The sequence below is a fragment of the Mchenga conophoros genome, linkage group LG16, assembly GCF_057382185.1.
Source record: "Mchenga conophoros isolate Kocher_MC1m ecotype Shallow Benthic linkage group LG16, M_conophoros_male_GT1.1, whole genome shotgun sequence".
Lineage (NCBI taxonomy): Eukaryota > Metazoa > Chordata > Actinopteri > Cichliformes > Cichlidae > Mchenga > Mchenga conophoros.
Window position 1 is genome coordinate 35,689,950 of NC_140541.1, and position 21,886 is coordinate 35,711,835.

Consider the following 21,886-nt stretch of genomic DNA (forward strand, 5'->3'; position numbering starts at 1 on the left):
AATCAATTTTGTCTGAGAATTAAAAGAGGGACAAAAACAGCAGAATCAAATAGTAATCCCATTACTGAAATCAAAGTGCGTGTCACTGAAGTGTGTTTGTGTTAGCCTACCTCATACACTTCATTCCATTTTGGGTGCAAATTCTCTTTGATGGTCTTGCTTTTGAAGTGTATGTTGCCCACTCTGAGTGTGGCATAGGGGTCTGATTTGCCTTTCACTAAACCCATCATGTATGTATCCTTAGCCACCAGATCTCTTGCCTCCAGCAAGTGGACCCTCACCACCCCCTAGGAAGAAAAAGCACATGATTCATATTAATGATAGAATCTTTGTATAATTAACAAGTAAAAATAGGTTAAAAGAGCAAAAAGTATACATATACAACGTATGTTGTCTTAAAATTCACTGTGCTTACTCAAAAAAATCCAAGTAGCTGCTGGTTATAAGGTGAAGCTAAATGTGTGAATTGGAAATGTGATGGTACTTACACGAGGAAGTGGAAACCTCATTTGGTCCATTTTGACCTGGTCTATGAGGGGAATACACATGCGGTTGGGCAACACCATGAGAGAAGCAATGATGTCTACGATAGTCTCCTCTGACAGTGAACTGTAAGGCAAAAGATGGAGTGAGACAAATAAATATCAAAAAGTCTGGATGACCCTAAAGAGACAACAAGAGAATGATTCAATTTAAAAGCACCGCTGGGATTTTCTTACCCAAAAGCAGGGCTGTCCAGAACATTTGTCATGCCAGTCCAGTTTATTTCCAGTGTCTGAAAAAAAATCAATTGGAGATCAATTGGAGATTTAAGCAATGTTAATCACATAACGGATTAAAATCTATGGCCACTTACAGGGCGGCGAATGAAGAAAAAAGTGACTCCTCCCACCAGAGGTGCTTGACCAATAAGAGGCTCTAAAACAACTCTCATCATCCCATGGAGCTGGAAGATTTAAAGAAAGTTTTAGAAGAACAGTAAGAACATGACGCAGATAGAAAGAGAGAAGACAGAAAAATGAGATGCTCACTTTAAGTCCTTTCACACCAGCTGTGATTGCTGAGTTCACCTGAGCATCGATGTCCACATCACCAGAATAACTGCAGAGTGAACTGAGCTGGTCAGACATAAATGATAGCAAGAGAAAACAACATGCAGACTACTTGGAATTTACATTTTAAAAATGTATTTGACCGACCTTAAGTTCATGTCCAGAATCACTTCCCTATGTTCCACTTCATGTGTGTAGGCTCTTATTCCAGTGATCTTGAGAGGCTGAAAATAAAGAAGCATTTAAAGAAACTCACTCAGTCACAAAACTCATTGCATATTAAAGTGGACTTGAAGCAGTACAAAAAGGAATGGTGCATAAATCACAGCAACTCACTACGTGTCCAAAATGGATCTTGGTAAAAGTAAATGCTTTGAGTGCAGTACTGCAGGTCCTGACAGACTTCTGGATGTTTTCTCTTAATAACTTCTCCATGTAGATCCCAAAGAAGGGCCACGCCTGCTCCAACACCTGAACACATAACAAAAAACACCATGTGGAAACACCTTGATCAAACAGTAAATGGAATCGTACTTACAGTGTACTTTTAAATTAGGTGAACTCGAAAAGGCATATAGTATTAAACTTTTGTTTATCATTTCAAAGTCACAGCCAATTAATACGATTTCTTTTAACAGTAATTAAATGAAAGATCATCACTCATTCAGTCTGCTTTCAGCTAATTTATCAATGAACCCCCCCAGAGTGTTGATGGGACACATACTTGGTGTCATACCTCATAAAGCTCAGATGAGGTCGAGTAAGTGAACTTCAGTACTATACCTTGTTAAGCCACTGAGCCTTCTCCACATCAGTGAAATTCACCTTTAGGAAAAAATAGATTAAAGTTAGAAGTGGTTTTGTAAACATAATCTCCGTTGAAACTGTCTGCACAACATGCTGACATGAAGAGTGCAGAAGATGAATTACTTATTAATTATACAATACAATTATAGAATTAGTCATGCAAATATAATTCATTTAAAATGAACTCATCCAACTGCTTTAAAAGGAGAATTCGGGTGTGCTGTATTTAAAACATGTCTTGCATGAACTGAGACTTTGATTTAATTGTCATCAGGGGCTCTGTCATCAGCAAGTTTCATGGTCATGGACACACGAACAGATAAGCCTGTCAGACACGAACTACAGCCATCAGTAAATTCTGACCTGGTTTCACAGCCACTGTGCGTGCTGAACTCCTGTAACATTAGAAGAAACCTATTTCATTGTCTGTCCTAACCCTTGTTGCGTGCCATGAGTCACTCTTTTGGGTGAGTGTGGTGCAATAAAAAATGGACCAGCCTGAGTGTGTCTTGTTATGCAAAACAGTGCAAGAGAGAACGATACTATTTCCTACAGTTTTAAACAAATAAATGACATGGTAGCTTTTTCTACCATGACTGGAGAGCTGCTGACCTGAAAGGCTTTGCTGCCAGGCTGCTGAAGTGCTCTAAAGCAAAACAGACGCAGAGCGACAGTTTCTTACTGTACACATATTTACACATAACCTACCCAAGATGCCATTTGTAGGGAACCTTTCAGCTCGGTGTTGATCGTGTGCTTTTCATTGTCCACAAAATCAATAGCCGATCCGATCCGGGCGTCCTTCCACTGGCGATTTTTCTTCCACCAAGTAAGCACAAACATGCACAGCAGCACCCAGCTAATGCTGAGGCCCAGGTAACCCGTCAGGTATACGGGGTAGAAGATGAACACGGCTCTCCCGCAGTAAATCAGAAACTCCATTAACATGCGATTGACAGCCGAGGAGCTCAGTTTCTCAGTGCTCATCGACGGGCTCTCCCCGAGCCCCGCTCCCTGCACCGGGCCGGTGGTACTCCCCGGTCCGGGAGATGCCATTGGGTCGTTGTACGGCTGACGACTCGGGTCGGGAAGTCCAGAAAACCTGTGTAGGCGCAGCGCCCGAACAAGATGCTGTTTTGCGTATTTCGTTTTACAGAGCAGCTAAACCAGTCCGCCGCACTCTCCCTGCAACCATGACAGTCCTACAAACTTCCGCGTTCGAAACTTCCCATGGCAGGTAGACACACCTGCGCCCATGGGTGGGGAATACAGTCAGCTTAATTAAAAAAATAAAAATAAAACTCCACCCAAACAATAACTGTGGAGCCATATATTCTATTTTTGACTTTACTTGATGGCCACAGCCATTTTCATCCTTTTAGCAAAACCCACTTCCATCTGTTCTGCCAAATTTGACCTCTGTTCCTTTCACCTACATCTCCACTGAAGGCTGTTCCAATCACCACTTTCTCCCCCTGAAGACACACTGACAACATTTAGCATCAACCCTTTGATTTCCAGCCTGAAACCCATGATTCTGTCTGACAATTAAAAAAATAAAAAGAAAACTCCACCTTAACAATAAACAAGAAAAAAAAAACATAAGCGTGGCTTTTGCGCAAGCGCACACACATAAAGAAAAATCATTTTCAAATGGCGTGCACTCTTTCAGTCTTTGGCGAACAGCGCAGCAGAAATCCAGATATAATAGTGCGGTGACTCACTGTGTGCTGCAGATAGCGCCAGAGTGCAGGCGACACCAGAGACTCTGATTTAAATAAAGCTCTGTGATGGCAACTGTGATTTCCCTCAGTGGTTATCAAACCGCGGGACACTAACAGCGGACAGGGGGAGAAAAATGACCATTCTAAAGGCTCATGAGTGACAAGGCCCCTAGAAAACAGCCGAAGAGTCAAACTGTCATTTTTAACACGCGCTGCTACCTAACAGTAGGACGGCTCCTTAAAAGGAAAATCTGGGCTTCAAAAGCAACAGGTAAGAAATTTACCTCATAGCGAAGTCCACATGAAAGAAACTGCTTGACTTTCCCGGTGTTAGTTAGCTTACTTCATTTCTAACAAAAAAATAATGTTTGGCTTGTTTTACCTAACATCAGTGCAGACAGACCATTTGTAAGCTTCTACGTACAAATTATCACTTATCTGACGACCTCCTGCTAGGCCAGGTATACATTAGAACTGAAGAAGCTTCTCGGATGAGAGGTGAAACGTCTTCAAGCAACTTAAAGAAGTCCAGACGCTTTTCTTTGCAAGCTCCTTAGACTACGATGAGCTGGATGACTGAGAACCTTCACAGACATATTAAGTAATGTTCTGGATTTATTTTCCACGCTGCCTGTTACAGGTGGTGAGAACTTTCAGTTAGCTCGTTTAAAACCTATTTGAGTTCCACTCGATCTTAGGACAGAGACGTATTTTAGTTGGCTATCCTTTGTTTGAAAATTGATATTCAAAGAGTGTTTTAAGTTATATTTCAGTACTGCCAATACTTAATATTAGAAATAAAAATGTTTAAGCATTAAAAAAATACCACAAATCTCACTTGTCTCATGTGTCTAATTTCGATATAGAAGTTACACATTAGGTCAAACCTGACAAATTTCTTTCACGGAGGTGGATAGTGGTTACTGACAAACAGGGCTTACATTTTAACTGTTATGAGATGCATTTATTATGATGAGAAATTAATTTCTGAAAATGTTATTTTATTTGTAATTTGGGCTACTGACAACTTGACAAAATTAAAAATCTGTCAACCCAGCATATAAGCAATTCTATACTTAATTCATGTTATACTAAAAGATGTGGGGGGTTTTCATACCTAGAAAATACACAAAATTTGTTATACAATTACCAGAAAATGTTTGTGTTCCTCTAACAGAAAGTGTTATTGATGTTATTTGTTTGAAAAGAATCACAGAATATGATGAACACTGTTATTGTCTTCCACAAGGAGACAGTATAGGGTGAAATTTAACTGAATGAATTTTTAAGTGAAACTACACGTATAAGAGTGTGCTGATGCTGTCATCCCAACCCTTATTTCACTAAAAACAACTTTCATCATGGTAAGGAAATGGGAAATGTATTACACTATCCATAGTTTGCACTAGATTTAATTTTAAAGATTAGTTTAGTTTTAGCATATAAGGCCTTTCCATCTCCCCTGAGCAGAACAGTTCATCTCCTCTTGTAGGATGGGCAAGCATTCAAATGTTTGTCCAGAAGAAATGTTATGACTGACTGTGATCCTAATAAGCATTTTGGTACAGAGTTAAGGCAAGCAAGACCAAAAAAGTAAGTTTAAAGACAGATTTAGGACAGAGTGATAAACCTTTCCATGGATTCAGATGGATACACAGCTACACTCACAACATGTGACAAGTTAAAGCTGGATTAGTTTAATTCAATTCAGTTTTATTTATATAGCACCACATGGCAGCAGCAGTCACCTCAAGTTGCTTTGGAAGGTAAAGATCCTCCAGTGATACAATACTGAAGAGGTAAAGACAGAAACAGAAGGTGTAGAGTTTAAAATAGGATTTTATTTCTTTTTAGTCTTTCTTTGATAACCTTAAACTGTATGTTTAATCAACACATACAAACACATAAAAAACACAAATCTTCTGTACTTAAAATAGAAGACAAAAAAAACCTGTGTAGGGTTTGCCTAGGAGGCGAAAGGAGTAAAATAAAGTTGGACTTTGGGTGGAGTCCTCCATGCTTTTGAGTTTTTGTGTCTCAAGATCAGGGGCATCTATCTCCTCCTGTGACCATCTTATGTTTTATTGTTTTCTCTATTTTTCCTGTATTCCTGTAAAGCACCTCTCTGACAGCCAAACCCATCTGTTCTCTGGCTGGATTGTTAAATTTGTGATTGACATGACATTGACCAATCAGCTGAAAGGAAGAATAATCAGGTCAAAATTCGTAGTTGCAAGTTGAAACACACACAGCCAGGGAACTCAAGTGCAGAGTTTTACATGTAATTTTTTGCTTTGTCTGTAAACAGACCTTAACAAAAAAAAAGTGTAACGTGTAAATATTTTTTTACAAGCACACAAACTATCATCTATAGATGCACAAACACAAGATTTTCAGATATTTTGGTTTACAAGGTTACAAAACTCTGATGACCACAATTTGAGCCAATAAAAGGCTCAAATGATTTTGAACTGTGGACCATGCAGAGCTAGTCTAATAGAGTCAAAGAATAAATACATAGAGTTAAAAAGTAGCATAATGGGCTCACTTTTATGATGTAAGTTGATTATGTCTCATAATCTTGTTCACTGGCTCGCCTCTGTCAGTGCGCCTCAGGGCGGCTGTGGCTACACTGTAGCTTGCCATCACAAATGTGTGTGTGAATGGGTGGATGATTGTGTATAGTGTGAAGCGCTTTGGGGTCCTTAGGACCAAGTAAAGCGCTATACAAATACAGACCATTTACCATTACTTGAATGTAATCAAATACTCAGGACAAGCCTGGGTGTCATGGAAGACAACAAACATGGTGGGATTGGCAATGTTGTCCACAACACTGTCGTACAGGTCAGTGGATCCGAGTTTTTTTGCTGGTGGTGTAACCATGCCTTTCTGTCCAAGAGTGAAGTCACCAGTCAGAACTCGGCAGACGTACATAAACTTTTCCCCGTTCTGATTTGGCTTGGAGTAGGTGTCACTGGCAGAATAACTAGCATTGACAGCAAAGTATGTGCCATTGCCATATAATGCAGCTGAAAATGAAGAGCAGCAGAAAGTCAACGGAAAAACGCTTTGACACGCTTTCTGTTATTCCTAGTAGTTGCACCAGTCTGAAAATCAAACACTAAATCCTCTCAAACTTCCATAACCTCACATTGAGGTTAACCTCACATTAAACTCACACTAACAGAGAGAGTAGAAAATATTAACATCCAGTCTTTTATGTCTGATACAAAAACAGAGTTTATTTCTGTGTGCTTCTGCTAATAGTAAATCAAATTAACTTGTAGTCAAAGACATAGAAATATGTTGCCAACCAATCATTATACATGATTCTGAATAAGAGAAATGGTATGAAGTGCTGTTGAATACACAACTGAAAGTTCATATGCGGTGTATTTATTGAAAAATTTTGTTAAGTATAATATGGAAAAGAAGAAGATGTAAGGAAATGCTTTCAACGAAATAACCACCGCCTTAGTTAAAAGAGACTGAAAGGTTGAAGATGGAGAGGATGATAGAGTGTGGCTGGATGTATGTAAATGACAGACAGGAGGAGAGAGAGAGAGGCAAATGGACAAAAGAGTATAAAGAAGGCGGCTCGGAAAATGCGGTAGTTTTTTCTCTCTCTGTCTTGTGATGAGCAGAAGACATCATCTGAAGATTCAGTCCTCGGTTTCCACAGATAGAAATTACAGCAAGTACACCGGAGGGGCAGCCACAACCCAAACACTGTGGACCCATATATTCGATTTTTGACTTTACTTGGTGGCCACAGCCATTTTCATCCTTTTAGCAAAACCCCCTTCCATCTGTTCTTCCAAATTTGACCTCTGTTCCTTTCACCTAGATCTCCACTGAAGGCTGTTCCAGTCACCACTTTCTCCCCCTGAAGACAATATCAACCCTTTGATTTCCAGCCTGAAACCCATGATTCTGTCTGACACTCTCTTCCCCTCCACAACACTATTCACATTCTCTCCCTTCAAGATTATCCATACTCTGTTTCATTTCCTTTCAATATCATTGTAGCACAGCTTGAATCCACCTCCGGTGCTCCTGACCTTGCTTCCCTTCCGCCTGGTATCCTACACACAATATATATCTACCTTCCTTTTTGCCCATCATATCAGCCAGCTCTTTCCTTTTACCAGCCACAATCCCAGTACTTATAATCCCTATTCTGATCTCCGCATTCCCACCTTTTATTGTCTCTCACTGTCTTCTAAAATATTTATTTTCAGCATTGTTCCTTGTGCAAGTTTTCTCCACATTCTGTGTATTCCATTCTTTCTGTAGTCTAAAGCTGATTTTGAAAAAGTGTGTTTATGGCCAACTCTGTAACTCTCGGTAGCGTTAAGATCAAACTGAAAACAATTGGCACACTGACACATCCCCCACCCACAAATATCTCACCATTCTTTCCTGCATAGCTCCTGTTGAACCCACGGTCATTAATATTTGACACAGCTCTGTTGCAGGTACCATGGAAAAGACGTCTCTCGTTATTCTGATGACCATTTCTCAACTCCATCTCACGCTTCTTAATCTCTAGACTCTTCCACAATCCAGGGTTCTGGATCCGCTCAATCTGAGAGGAAGAAAAGTGCTTTTTTGTGTAGTCTGATGTAGATTTATGTTAACTGCTTTTATTGGCTTTCTTGTGAAACAAACTTTTTAAAAGATTTAAAAAAAAATGTTTAACACTAACTTCATAATGGTTTGACTGCACAAAGACTTGAACAGATGCATGAAAATACATTTTCAATTTAAATCTAGAAATGATTAGTCAGTATCAATTTGATGATCCATTCACCAAAAACCTTTTGCTCTAATGATCTGAGTGATAAATAACAAATGTTACCTTTGTAACAAATCCACTGCATGAGGCCTGAAAATGTTTCAGGATTTCATCATATTCTGATGTCTTGGCTTGTACTGCAAAAGCCTGACATGTGGCCTCAGCTGGCATGCGTTCCCACTGCTCAGGAATACCCTCTCTTTTCCTGGTTAGCATCATATTGATCTCAGAGGTAGCTTTAAGCACATCATTGCTCAGTCCTTCAATAGTGAGCTTGACTTTACTGTTTTCTATTTTTATGCTTATACCCATGGTCTTCTCCATGTCATCAATTTTCTGGTGGTCTGCATCACAGAGTTTACCAATGGCTTCGTCCTCAATTGTGGTTGTCTCAGGCTCTTGAAACAATAGTTTCTTGGCTATATCTACATCAGCCTGAGTGACACCACAAATATGGAAGCAAGTGGCATCAGCTTCCTGACCTTCAGCTGTGCAGTCTTTCTCTTTCTTTGGTTTTTCAGTATTTCCATCAGTAAACATTCCTGAAAAACCACATTTCAAAACCCATTAGAAGTTAAGGTTCAACATTGACCGGAGACAGCAGAACAGTGCTGGATTTTTCTTCTACATATTTTTACCTTGGACTTTGCCAATGCCTCCCCAGGTTCCCTGTCCTTTATCCTTAGGATTAGGATCAGTAGCTTCTCTCTGTTCCAGGCTGCTGTGGAAATCTTTTAGCATAGCTTTCTGGAAAATAACTATGCGGATTGTGGTCAGGGGACCGGAAGAGTTTTGGCTCATCACATCAATCACTGCATCCAACATGGCATCTGCTACTAGGCTTGCGTTTACATTACCTTGACCTAAAAATATTATAATACTATTATTATAATTTGAAGAACTGATTTGTACATGCTATTTATGTGTAGTCTCAGGTTTTGTTAGTAAACTTTCCAGAGCATCAGTCTTCTGTAAGTTGATTCAAGTTACACAGAAGGAGGTTTAGTAGTTATGCAGTCTGATAATCATGAGGTGTACAGGGAGTGCAGAATTATTAGGCAACTTCCTTTCCTTTGGCAAAATGGGTCAAAAGAAGGACTTGACAGGCTCAGAAAAGTCAAAAATAGTGAGATATCTTGCAGAGGGATGCAGCAGTCTCAAAATTGCAAAGCTTCTGAAGCGTGATCATCGACCAATCAAGCATTTCATTCAAAATAGTCAACAGGGTCGCAAGAAGCGTGTGGAAAAACCAAGGCGCAAAATAACTGCCCATGAACTGAGAAAAGTCAAGCGTGCAGCTGCCAAGATGCCACTTGCCACCAGTTTGGCCATATTTCAGAGCTGCAACATCACTGGAGTGCCCAAAAGCACAAGGTGTGCAAAACTCAGAGACATGGCCAAGGTAAGAAAGGCTGAAAGACGACCACCACTGAACAAGACACACAAGCTGAAGTGTCAAGACTGGGCCAAGAAATATCTCAAGACTGGTTTTTCTAAGGTTTTATGGACTGATGAAATGAGAGTGAGTCTTGATGGGCCAGATGGATGGGCCCGTGGCTGGATTGGTAAAGGGCAGAGAGCTCCAGTCCGACTCAGACGCCAGCAAGGTGGAGGTGGAGTACTGGTTTGGGCTGGTATCATCAAAGATGAGCTTGTGGGGCCTTTTCGGGTTGAGGATGGAGTCAAGCTCAACTCCCAGTCCTACTGCCAGTTTCTGGAAGACACCTTCTTCAAGCAGTGGTACAGGAAGAAGTCTGCATCCTTCAAGAAAAACATGATTTTCATGCAGGACAATGCTCCATCACACGCGTCCAAGTACTCCACAGCGTGGCTGGCAAGAAAGGGTATAAAAGAAGAAAAACTAATGACATGGCCTCCTTGTTCACCTGATCTGAACCCCATTGAGAACCTGTGGTCCATCATCAAATGTGAGATTTACAAGGAGGGAAAACAGTACACCTCTCTGAACAGTGTCTGGGAGGCTGTGGTTGCTGCTGCACGCAATGTTGATGGTGAACAGATCAAAACACTGACAGGATCCATGGATGGCAGGCTTTTGAGTGTCCTTGCAAAGAAAGGTGGCTATATTGGTCGCTGATTTGTTTTTGTTTTGTTTTTGAATGTCAGAAATGTCTATTTGTGAATGTGGAGATGTTATATTGGTTTCACTGGTAAAAATAAATAATTGAAATGGGTATATATTTGTTTTTTGTTAAGTTGCCTAATAATTATGCACAGTAATAGTCACCTGCACACACAGATATCCCCCTAAAATAGCTAAAACTAAAAACAAACTAAAAACTACTTCCAAAAACATTCAGCTTTGATATTAATGAGTTTTTTGGGTTCATTGAGAACATGGTTGTTGTTCAATAATAAAATTATTCCTCAAAAATACAACTTGCCTAATAATTCTGCACTCCCTGTATAGGCCAGCAAGTGTCTCTTCTAAGAAGATTAGATGTCAGAATATTATTTTTACAGTAGAAGTTATTAGAGTTTAATTTAGCTAATCGAGTATTTTATTGAAACATTAATTTTATGTACACTGTTTTTGTTTGTTTGTTTTGTTTTTTAATGGAATTTTCCATAAATGGTGATGTTCAACTTATAAATCCCAAAATTCACTATGTGGTTAATAATAATTAAAAAATCTATTTAAAAAAATCAACACAGAAAATTGCCTCATTTCAAAAATGATAAGTTGCACTTTATGTCCATACTTTGTTTGTCATTATGGACCTAAGGCACTTGCGTACATAATGAGTCTCATTGTTTACTGGATGAACCAGAGTGACAAGTTCAGCTCTGTCAGAATGCTTTAGCTATTCTTACGGAAGCATAAAACCTGCCTTTGGATGTTTTACTTATTTTGCCAATGCCCAGCCTCATGCTCTCTACCTTAAAAGATAAACAATTCAGTTTGTAGTGCATTTTTTGTAAATCTGAGCACACTGCAAAACCTTTTAACTGGCCAAGGGGAGTTTTACACTTTTTTGTTTCATCAGAAAGGTTAAGAGGTGTTATGGGGGGGGGGGTCATGACCCAGGTCACCCGTCATGGAGGTGCTGTGTTTCAGGCAGAGAGGACCCAAATGCATACACTAAAATAACTAAAATGTACAAAGCTTAAACTTAAAAAATCTTCTTAATGCAGGGGTGGGGAACTCAAGGCCTCAAGGGCTGTTGTCCTGCAAGTTTTAGATATCACCCTGGGCCACCACACCTGAATCAAATGATTAGTTCATAACTAGGCCACTGGACAACTTGACTAATGGACTAATTTAGCCATTTAAATCAGCCGTGTTGGATCAAGGACACATCTAAAACCTGCAGGACACCGGCCCTCGAGGCCTGGAGCTACCCCACCCCTGTCTTAATGCAAAGGAAAGAATAATAATTCCACACAAAACTCAAAACACTGTGACATCACCCAATTAAAGTTTGTATGGTTCTGAAAAAGAAAGTCTAACAAGAATACCCACCACCACGACTACTACTATTGTTATCCATCATGAGCATACATCTGAGAAGGTGTCGAAACCAGAGACTGAGGCTACGTCCATACATACACGGGTATTTTTGAAAATTGAATTTTTCCATTTTTGTTTTTTTTTAAAAACCTGTCCAGATGTAAACGCCAAAAACACAGTCAAACACTGTCAAGAACATGTGAAATCCTAGCCGTGCAGAAATTTTGGCCAATCGGAATTCTAGAAGCCTGGGAAGGAAAGAGTAAACACAGTTTATACAGTACTTAAAGTGTTTGTGTTTTTCTGTGAAGGCAGCTAACTTTCAAGTGCCTTCATCATTTCAAATGTTAATAATTAAAGACAGTATTTTGGCTGTTATGTAGACTCACAACTTAGGAATGAACAAAATGCATACAGCATACATAAATGTAATTAAAAAAAATAAATTTATTCAGAACTGACATCATGATTTAGGTTGTGAGAGCCTCTGTGTTGAATGGAGAAGTTCACTCTGATGCCTCCATCTTTCTAAATGGAGGGACATTAACTGTGTGTGTACATGTAAGCGTTTAAAAACAGTCACCATTCAAAGAAAGCAAATTTCCACCACCTTTATCCGTGATCTCGTTCTTTTGGTCACTACCCAGTGCTCATGACTGATCCAATGTTCTGCAAACAGGACGAAAAACCACATCCGAGGTTCGACTGATGGACAGCCTCCTTTCCAGCACCCTGTCATAGACTTACCCAGACTGAGAAGCGTGAGTCCCCTATAGTTGGAGCACATACTCCAGTCCCCCTTCTTGAAGATAGCCACTACCCCAATGTGCCAATCCAGAGGTATCGCTTCAGATTTCTATTCAACAATGTAGAGGCAAGTCAACCAAGGAAGCCCTAAAGCATCCTTCAGGAATTTGGGGTTAACCTCGTCGACCCCAGGGGCTGCTAGAAGGAGTTGTTTAACTGACTTGGTGACCTCACCCTCAGTGATGGATGACTCATTCCCTCATCCCCACACTCTGCTGAAAGATGTGTCAGTGGGATCCTGAGTTGCCAGAATTGCCTTGAGGCAGTCTTACAGTCTTTTTCACCTGCCTCACTGAACTCCTCAAACACCAGCGTTTTTCCAGCCACTGCCAAAGCCTCTAAAGTCCTTGTTAAATCCTGCACTTGACAATGACATGTGCAATTGTCTTGAAGTTAGCCTATACTGTTGTTCGCCACATCCCCATCAAACTCCTGATGAAGAGTGTTACGGTCCCATTGATCTTGTATTGTTCTAGGCATTCCAAGAGCCATGTGTGAGGCCATGAGCTGTAGTCTTTCTTTTAGTTAACACAGGCAGTGCACAGACTGGTCAGTCTGGTCTTACAGTTTTGAGTTGCTATCAGTGAAACGTTTGCTTCATGTGTAAACATACTATTTGTCCACAATTATACTTTCTGCTGACAATAGTTTTTCAGTTCAGAAGTTCCTTCAGCTGCATGTATGGTGTTGGTGTTTAAAGCTTTGACAGTAAGTAAAGATCCGGCTTAGACTGTGTGCAAATTTGACATAAAGTTAACTAGTGCAAATTCATGTCCAGTTTTAAGATCATGCATTAATACTTATAGAGTAATTGTTTTAATTGCTATTGTGCAGAGAATTGATTGGTCAGTAGGAGGTTATTTCATGTCTGTTGATCTCTAATCTGAAGCATAACCTCTTTCATAATACAAGTCTCTGGTTTGGGCTTAACGTATCTATGGTATGTAGATTTCCCATATCATGAACTTCTGACATACATGAACAAATCTCACCTGTGCCAATTGCAGGAAATGATACAGAGGTGTAGGAGCTTTTCACACACATCTGAAGTGCATCTTTCACAATCTTGTTGATTTTTACTGGGTCAGAATCTCCAACCACGTGAAGGATCTTCTTACACTTTAGGTTACCTGGCTGAGTCATTATCATGCCTGGATTGGACTTGGCACCTAAATGTGGAGATCGTGGATCTTTATGTCTTTTACCCTTAATGACCATGAGGATGCTTATTTAGGCCATATTTCCTTTATTGGCAATCTTAGAGTATGATTACAAAAATGGGCTTTATATTAAGTCAGCTTCATTTTTATTGTTGAAAAAAACCCAAACTGTTATACTGTAGGTTGAGTCTACTCTGAGTTACAGTGTCATAAAATCTAAAAGTTAAAGTGATTTCTTACCAAAGTTATGGCATTCCACTTCAACAGCCTTACCAGCTGCGTCTAGAATAGCTTTAGAGACTCCTGGATAAAGTGGAAAAATTATACACATAATAAAAATTTAAGATAATGATTACTGTATTCATCTTTTGTGTAATTTAATACTTAATTTAATAAGATGCTTAATTCTTCTGTTGACTGCTATGTCCACTGTGCAGTAGTGAGGAGAGAATTACATATAACTATAAATATTTTTCAGAACTTGAATATTCCACTTTTTTCTATGATTTACCTGACTTAAGTGAAAAGCTTTCATTGGACGAGTTGACAATGATATCAGTTGTCTCCTTGGTTATGTCTCTTGTGACTACCTGTATAGTCACATTTCCCATTTTTGTCTCATGCATATCTGAGGTCGAGGTGAGCTTAGAGAAGGGGCCTCCTGGCATCAACAATTGAAAAAAAACAACAACATTTGAAATGTTTGCAAAAGTTGTGATAAAAAAAATTAAAAACAAACAATATTATGTGCATTCACCTTTTGTTGAACGTGAATCGCCTGAGGCATTTGGAAACTTCTTAAATTCCTGACTGAAATCCTGCAAAAATAAAACCAAATTCTACAACTGAAAAAATTCACTAATATTTAAACCAAGATAGAAGTTAAACGATGCAATATACCAAGCACCAGCCTGCAGAGTTTAAAAACAAAGTTCACACAGAATTCAATTTCGTAAAAGGCCACTTGAGGCCCATCTCTGTGCTGGAGGTCAGAGAACACTTGCAAGACTACTCTGAGGTGGTATGAAGGCAACAATGACTCAACCACTCGTTGCAAACATGTATGCAGAAAAACATCTATGAAAGCACAACACATCTGAAGTAGATGAGGTACAGCAACAGAAGACCACAGTGGGGACCACACCTGCCAGCTAAGAACAGGAAACTGAGACTAAAATTCACACAGGCTCACCAACACTGGACAACAGAAGACTGGAAAAATACTTTGTACCAGTGGCCTCCACAGACCTCAATCCGGCAGAGCACTCTTGGTACGTACTTGAAAGGGAATTTGGGATAAGCAGCTAATAAATCTGCAGCAATGAAAATTAAATTAAATGGTAAATGGTAAATGGCCTGTATTTATATAGCGCTTTACTAGTCCCTAAGGACCCCAAAGCGCTTTACATTTCCAGTCATCCACCCATTCACACACTGGAGGAGTGTGATCCTCCTATAGTTGGAGCACATGTGTTTGGCGCATAGGCACAGACAACAGTCCCTGACCCGAAGGTGCAGAGAACAAACCCTGTCATCCACTGGGGAAAACTAATGTACAGACAGCAAACTTTGGGATACTAAGATACCCACCCCAGGCTACCGCCTCTCACCTTGGATAACTACAGCCAAACTATATCTAGCCGGTACTTCCTGACCTCACGCACTACCTCGGGCTCCTTTCCCATCAGAGAGGTGATGTTCCATGCCCCAAATGCTAATTTTGGTAGTTAGGGATGGGTTTGCTGGGGTCGCCACCCCTGGCTGCTGCTTAGCACACACTGCACCGCCTCTTGTGGGTGGTAGGCCTACAGCAGGCTAGTTCCATGTCGCATTTTTGGGCTGTGCACGGCTGGGATCCATACGCTAAGGCTCAGTCATCAGGCACTCGCCCTCAGGCACCCTCTCAAGCTCCAGGGTGGGGCTCCTGTAAACCTATCCCAGGCAGAGTAAACTGTTCCCTTGATTTTGTTCTCATTGTAGTTTTTAAATCGCTCTTTGTCTGGTCCCTCACCCAGGATCAGTTTGTCATGGGAGGACCTACTGACAAGATAGCCTCTGGGATACCTGGAACATACAAACTCCTCTACTATGATAAGATAGTGATTCAAGAGAGGGGGCATTAAATTATACATCTAAAACACAAGAAACACAAGAAAGAAACAAATATATAATTATATCATTTATATATGTTTATATATGTTATTACATCATTATTACATCTGCTGTTATATCAGTATGGAACAGAATCTCTGAGGAATCTTTCTAGCACCTTGTTGAATCTATGCCCAGAGGAAGATTCCCACCACTTCTTCCTTTCTCGTCCGCTTGTCCAATTTTCTCAGATTTTTTTAAGGACAAACTGCGCCCAATGCAAGTTTTCTGCTTGAATATCATTGTGAAAAATCCTTTTTTTTATGTCTGTCTAACTGTATTATCTGTGATATTTTATGTAGAGTCAGGCAAAGAAATGGGAACAAACATGCCTGACAGGCATGACATACTTAAAGAAAAATAATTGTATTCACATCTTTACTAATACGTGAATACAAAACTGGTTCAACCCATGAGTTTGTTATGCTTGCATGATTCATAGGTCAGTGCAAAGTGCCAAGAGAAACAAAACAAAACAAAAAATCCTCTGAAAATGGTCTGAAAATAAATTAAAAGGCAGCCAATGTCCAAAGAAAAACTTGACTTGCTGTTTATTTAAATATGATATATTAAGGTGCAAGCTTTCCTTACCTGAATACACTGTGTATCAACTGGGTAAAGTACAATCACAACCATCTTCAGGTGCTTGGGGCGTCTCATTTTGCTAAATTCTAAGATTGTATCCAACATCAAAGAAGCTACGACAGCTGTTGGGAAACACAGGTCTCCAGTGCTAATTGCAGGCAAGGATATGGAGGTTAGATTATTATTCTCTGCCATGTCTAAACAATCCAAAAAGAGTCCTTGCAAACACTGTAAGGCAACAAATAAATACTATTTAATAATATTAAAGATAATGACATTTAGTTTCAGGAATATGCATATGTCATCAATTTTAGACTGTGATGATTATTAAAAATGTATTATATATGATGAAATACATTACCTCTTCGGATGTGCCTTGTCCATTATCCCAGTAAGGTGCAATTAAGTGAAAAACTTTTTTGCTGTTTAGTTGGCAGCCCTCAGTAACAATGATCTCACCAACATTTCCAGCAGCACCCTGTGCATTTATTGACTGCTGAAGTTTGGGTCCAGCTGCACGCAAGATGGCTTTTGAAACTTCACCACTGTTCAGGTTGAGGTTTGGAGGCACACTGTTCACAATCACCTCTGTCTAAAAAGTTATGAAAGTGACCAGTCGTCAGTTCAGCAGTGCAAATAACTATTATAAACAAGAAAACAAAAAATAATAATAAAAGAAGACACAGTGAACCCCTTTACTAAAAAGATAATTTATAATAATAATTTATACAATTTAAATAATTATTATATAATAATTTATATAATAATTTAAAGCTTGATAGGGTGAGTAGTCAATGCTACATACATACTCTTGCAGTCTGTCATCTTGTGGTAAGAAAAGTTCTGTCTTAAGAGAACTATCTAATCTGAATTAAGTATAATAAAAATCCAAATTACCATGGCAGCCTCTATATTTCCCTTTGTAAGAACAATGTCCAGGCCTTCATTTGTCTGCACATGATACAAGTACAGGTCCAATCCAGTAGGCTGAAAAACTGGTGGCTTGTGAGCTTTGGGAGGAGGAGTTTGTTGAGAATGAGTGACACCGTGGTTTCCAAACTCCTGCCTGACAGCAGCCACTATATCCTGAACAGCAGTGTCATCATTGTCTTGTCCACCACCTGGCTTATTAACTAGTTGAACCAGGCAACCAGTTTTAGTTTTGATTGAGGAAACATACAGTGTTTCATTCTCCTGGAAGAGCTTCTTCACTCCAGACATGCAGACATTCAGACTGTCAAAGACTACAGCAGAGACGACACCTTCAACCACAGTCTTGCAATGTGTCACATTCACTCTGGATCCACTCAGACAGATGGCCTCATTTCTGTAGGACACTCTCACCTTGTCTTTCACTTTCTCCATCCAAGATGTGTTAAAACCTTCCAAGTATTCAACGACAGCATTAGCTTTGACCACAACAGTTTCTTCTATTTGAGCGTTCTGTGTTAAGAAGTCACCAAGCTGATGCTGAACCTTTATGGCACTATCCTTGTAGCCTGACACCACGACTTGTTGAGCAGTTGTGTTGATTCGAGTTCTGCATGGCTTACTGTTAGCCTGCTCTAAGTGACTGACCAGCTGCTGCCACTCTGGCTTCTTCAGGACATTACTGTCTTCAACATTAATGTACTGAGTTGTTAACAGCTGTCCTAGATGGTCCTGAGCATGAGACAGATCTGTGTCAGAAACAGCAAGGAGCTGCACCCTGTTCCCACTGATTTCAAACGCTGCGTTTATTCGATGAGATGTGAGGAGAGCATCTGTAAGCTCCTCTTGTTGCTCATCCTTCAACAGTTCAAGCACATCTTTATCTACTTCCAGATTCTGTCGTTTTACTGTAAGTACTGCATCTAATATAACATTGATTGCTGCATTAATCTCTTCCCCTAAACCAGTTATTTTCAGATTAGGACTCTCTGGTGACAACTTGACCTCTGGATACACAAGTAGAAGGTTGTCCAAAAGCCCATTTTGATGCAGGAGATGGAAAACTGATGGTGACACTTCGATCTCTACAGTTTTACTTGTTTTCTCCCTGTGGATTTTGTTTATAATTTCAGAAAGAGATTTGTCCCTGTGGATCGTTTTTGCAATCTTGTTAATAGTTTCAGAAAGAGATTTCTCCAGTCTGTCGACATCACTAACAGGACCAGCCACTGATAAAGCACCTCTGTCTTTATCAGGTACTACAATCACATTTTCATTCAGTAACATCTCTCTGATCTTTTCCTCAGACTCTTTCCATGCATCTGAATCTGGACAGAACTTCACAGATTTGAACTTTGACACAGATTTTTTAAACACTAACTTCACAGTATCAGTCCACTCTTTGATGATGGCTTTGGCATCCTTTTGCTTTAGTAAAGAAGATACAGGACTCAAGGTCACAGTGGTTTGGCCGAGGTTTACGATGCAGAAGTGTTTGTCCATTTCACTGCAAATGGTCTCTGCTGCTGATTTATTTTGAGCTAGGTATCTGAGGACAGCACTGTCAATGGGCTCTGAGATGGCAGCGGGAAGTTTTATTGACGCCTTGCCCTTAAATGACCTTCTTAAACTTTTTAAAACAGAAAACCGATTAACTCTGGCCTCGTCATTCTTTATGGAATTCTTCGTCTTTATGTTTTTAACAGCTGTAATGAAAAAAATACAAACATGTAAAACAATTTAGATATGTAAGACCTTTTGTTTCTATTTACCCAGCTCAACAGCATGCATCAGCTATCACTAACAATTGCAATGTCAAGCCACAATTTCTGTGAAACGATGACAACATACTCTAACCTGATAAAACAGAGGGGTTAGACAAATGAATAGAACTGACAAATTCATATTTTAGACAAAAGTTCGTATTTGAGTTGAGGAGTGATTCCTCGATTCAAAATTACAGCAGGAAAATGTTTCATGTACCCAGACATGCTTAATCAGAGAAAAAACACCTTAAATACCAGTTAGAGATTTGTAGAAGTTTTTGACAAACACATGGTTGTAAAAAAATATTATGTAGAAACTAAATACCTTCATTACATATATAGCATGCATGGCATAAGACTGAGGTGTTGTTTTTATTCAGTACTTACATTTCGTGTTGTCTTTATCCAATGGGAATTCCTGTGTGGAACAAAAAAAATATAAATGTATTCACCATTTTTTTATTATACTGAAATCTTGTGTGACCAGACTATAAATAGCTGTTGGTCTTTAAAGAAATATAATGGAAAAAATATTTAATTGTACTTAATTTGTGTAAAGCAGAATAAAACAAAAGACACAGTAATGGGTTTTTTTGTTTGCAATATTCCTATAGCAGAAAGAGAGAACAGCTTTGAGTTCACGGTAAGTCATGTGACCTTTAGAACCGGATAAACAGCTCAAAACCGAGACACAGATCATTGTTTACTATAAACTAATCTTAAGTTCGAAGTCTGGGGAGGAGGTTCAACAACTTCCACCCACAAATAGTGTAACATTACTATATTTTACTTTAGCATATTTATATTGGCAAGGGCATACAAAACTATTCTTGGTATGCAGATCTCCCTTGACTACACCGGCCTATCATAAATAATACCTGTGATGATTTCGCTTCAGTGGGTAAACGAACCGTCAGCTTCAAAACGCCCTTTTCCAAACTGATCTGATGAGACTCTTTCGCCAGAACATTCCTCTGATCTGTGACACAAGAGAGAGAGAAAATCTGCAGTAAAGAACTCCACTGATAATACGGCGTAGAAGCTATTATTAGTAGTAGTATTATTTTCAGTTTACTTCATGGAGCCAAACTTACCCTCCTCTCTCGTGAAGTGCAGTTTCGCTGTCCTGCTGCCATTTTCATACTCAATCTCACAGTCGCCACCGACAGTACGAAAGTACTGCAGTAACTTTGTTTCTAAATTGGGTATGTTGGTTTCTTCGAATCCAACAAGCAGAGGATACGAGTGTGCCTCGGCCATCGTTAGAGGCCGGGAAGACGCACAAAGAAGAATAAAGTCTTTCACTTTCTGCTTCACTTGGTAGACTGCATGTAGGACTGGTTCCTCCCATGGTGGAAACTAAAAAAAAACAAACTCTGCGAGTATCAGTGTTAGACAGGTTGAAATGCATTTAACAAACAAACAAACAAACAAACAAACAAACAAACAAAACGATTTTAATGTTTAACATACTGTTTATATTGGCGGTATTATTAGAAAAATTAACTTGCCCATTTATGAAAAAAAAAAAAAACAACAAACAAAACTTTGACTAGACAGACGAGCAAATTTCCCAAAATGTTGGGAAAAAACTGAAAAGAAAAGAAAAAACATTTGAGAAAAACACATTGCAGATTCAAGATGCAGCATGTTTACGAGGAAAAACTGAAATCATCAACAACGACTGCAAAAAATATGCAACAAATATGCTTCCACAACCTGAAGACAATGTGATTGGAGTGTTGCTGCTGCCTTCCGTTGTCTAGTATTGACATAATTTTAAAATTGGAAATTTAAAGCTTGTTTGTTTACTGTACATTTTATACATATCTCCGTACAATGTTTTTCAAATTTTCTATACATATATTGTACATTGTTACCTGGATATACCTGTATGTTTATAGGACCACCCACCTTTTATATTTTATTTTCCCTTGCTGTAAGAGCTCTGTAACACCGAAATTTCTCATCCGTGAGATAATAAAGGTTTATTCTATTCTAAATGTGCCCTTTTTATTAGCTATTCCACTAAAAGACAAACGTTTATTTTTTTTCCTTTTTCCAAGAGAAGTTCAAAATATGCACAGTTAACATAATCGGTTTAAATCCATTTGTCACTTCATGAGTCTTTCATACAACAAAGTTCATTAAAACAAAGCTGTCATTATAAAGGGTCGGATTTATTAACGAATGGGCTTCTTCTGGTGTCAAAAAGGAACTGTAGGCACCTGTAATATTTTGGATATTTATAATTAAACTATTTGTATATATTAGAGCTATTTCTTATATTTTTTGACTTTGTAACATATTGTATTATTTAATTTATTAGCAGAGATTAATTTAAATCTGATGATGCTTAGATTAATTCACTGAATTCCACCCTTATACCAGCTGTATACTGTCTGGTATAAACACAGTATATACTGTCAGTGTAGGGCATATGCCAACATCCTGTGGAACTGCTGACATCTTGTGGAATTCACTTGTATAAATAAATAAGTCAGCTGATCATAACCTGTACATTAAGAAAATCTACTGAAGCTCACATTAGAAGTTATTGTGAGCTGTGATTCTTTGTGCTGACACCCAGAAGGCAAATGCAACAGTGAAAATGAATTTACAACCCAATAA

At 39.1% G+C, this 21,886-nt stretch overlaps 2 protein-coding genes across 2 annotated transcripts in view; both read right to left on the reverse strand.

The window, feature by feature from the left end:
* LOC146557227 (extended synaptotagmin-3-like) overlaps positions 1-3,559 on the reverse strand; it is a 15,087-nt gene extending 11,528 nt beyond the window's left edge. The window contains exons 1-9 of the mRNA XM_085249149.1: positions 2,568-3,559; positions 1,836-1,877; positions 1,389-1,523; positions 1,200-1,276; positions 1,032-1,101; positions 857-946; positions 720-775; positions 489-609; positions 111-287 (exon numbers count right to left, since the gene is read on the reverse strand). Of these exons, the coding sequence (XP_085105275.1) occupies positions 111-287; positions 489-609; positions 720-775; positions 857-946; positions 1,032-1,101; positions 1,200-1,276; positions 1,389-1,523; positions 1,836-1,877; positions 2,568-2,915 (1,116 nt within the window). The 5' untranslated portion in view covers positions 2,916-3,559. The remainder of the gene's footprint in view (positions 1-110; positions 288-488; positions 610-719; positions 776-856; positions 947-1,031; positions 1,102-1,199; positions 1,277-1,388; positions 1,524-1,835; positions 1,878-2,567) is intronic.
* Positions 3,560-5,431: 1,872 nt separating this feature from the next.
* LOC146557228 (protein mono-ADP-ribosyltransferase PARP14-like) lies at positions 5,432-20,515 on the reverse strand. The gene is made up of 14 exons (XM_085250551.1): positions 20,350-20,515; positions 20,134-20,234; positions 19,643-19,673; positions 17,457-19,195; positions 16,921-17,151; positions 16,566-16,787; positions 14,581-14,641; positions 14,335-14,484; positions 14,064-14,126; positions 13,656-13,832; positions 9,023-9,247; positions 8,448-8,926; positions 8,000-8,174; positions 5,432-6,615 (listed from the first exon to the last, which is right to left on the reverse strand). Exons 1-14 carry the CDS (start codon positions 20,513-20,515, stop codon positions 6,332-6,334), a joined length of 4,104 nt encoding a protein of 1,367 aa, XP_085106677.1. The 3' UTR covers positions 5,432-6,331.
* Between the last annotated feature and the right edge of the window lie 1,371 nt (positions 20,516-21,886).

Coding starts and splice junctions, on each gene's coding strand:
- LOC146557228 (XM_085250551.1), bottom strand. CDS start 20,515: ATGGCCGAGGCACACTCGTATCCTCTGCTTGTTGGATTCGAAGAAACC. Junction 13,833..14,063: donor AGTGGAATGCCATAACTTTG/GTAAGAAATCAC, acceptor CTCCACATTTAG/GTGCCAAGTCCAATCCAGGC. Junction 9,248..13,655: donor ATTTCCTGCAATTGGCACAG/GTGAGATTTGTT, acceptor TAATATTTTTAG/GTCAAGGTAATGTAAACGCA.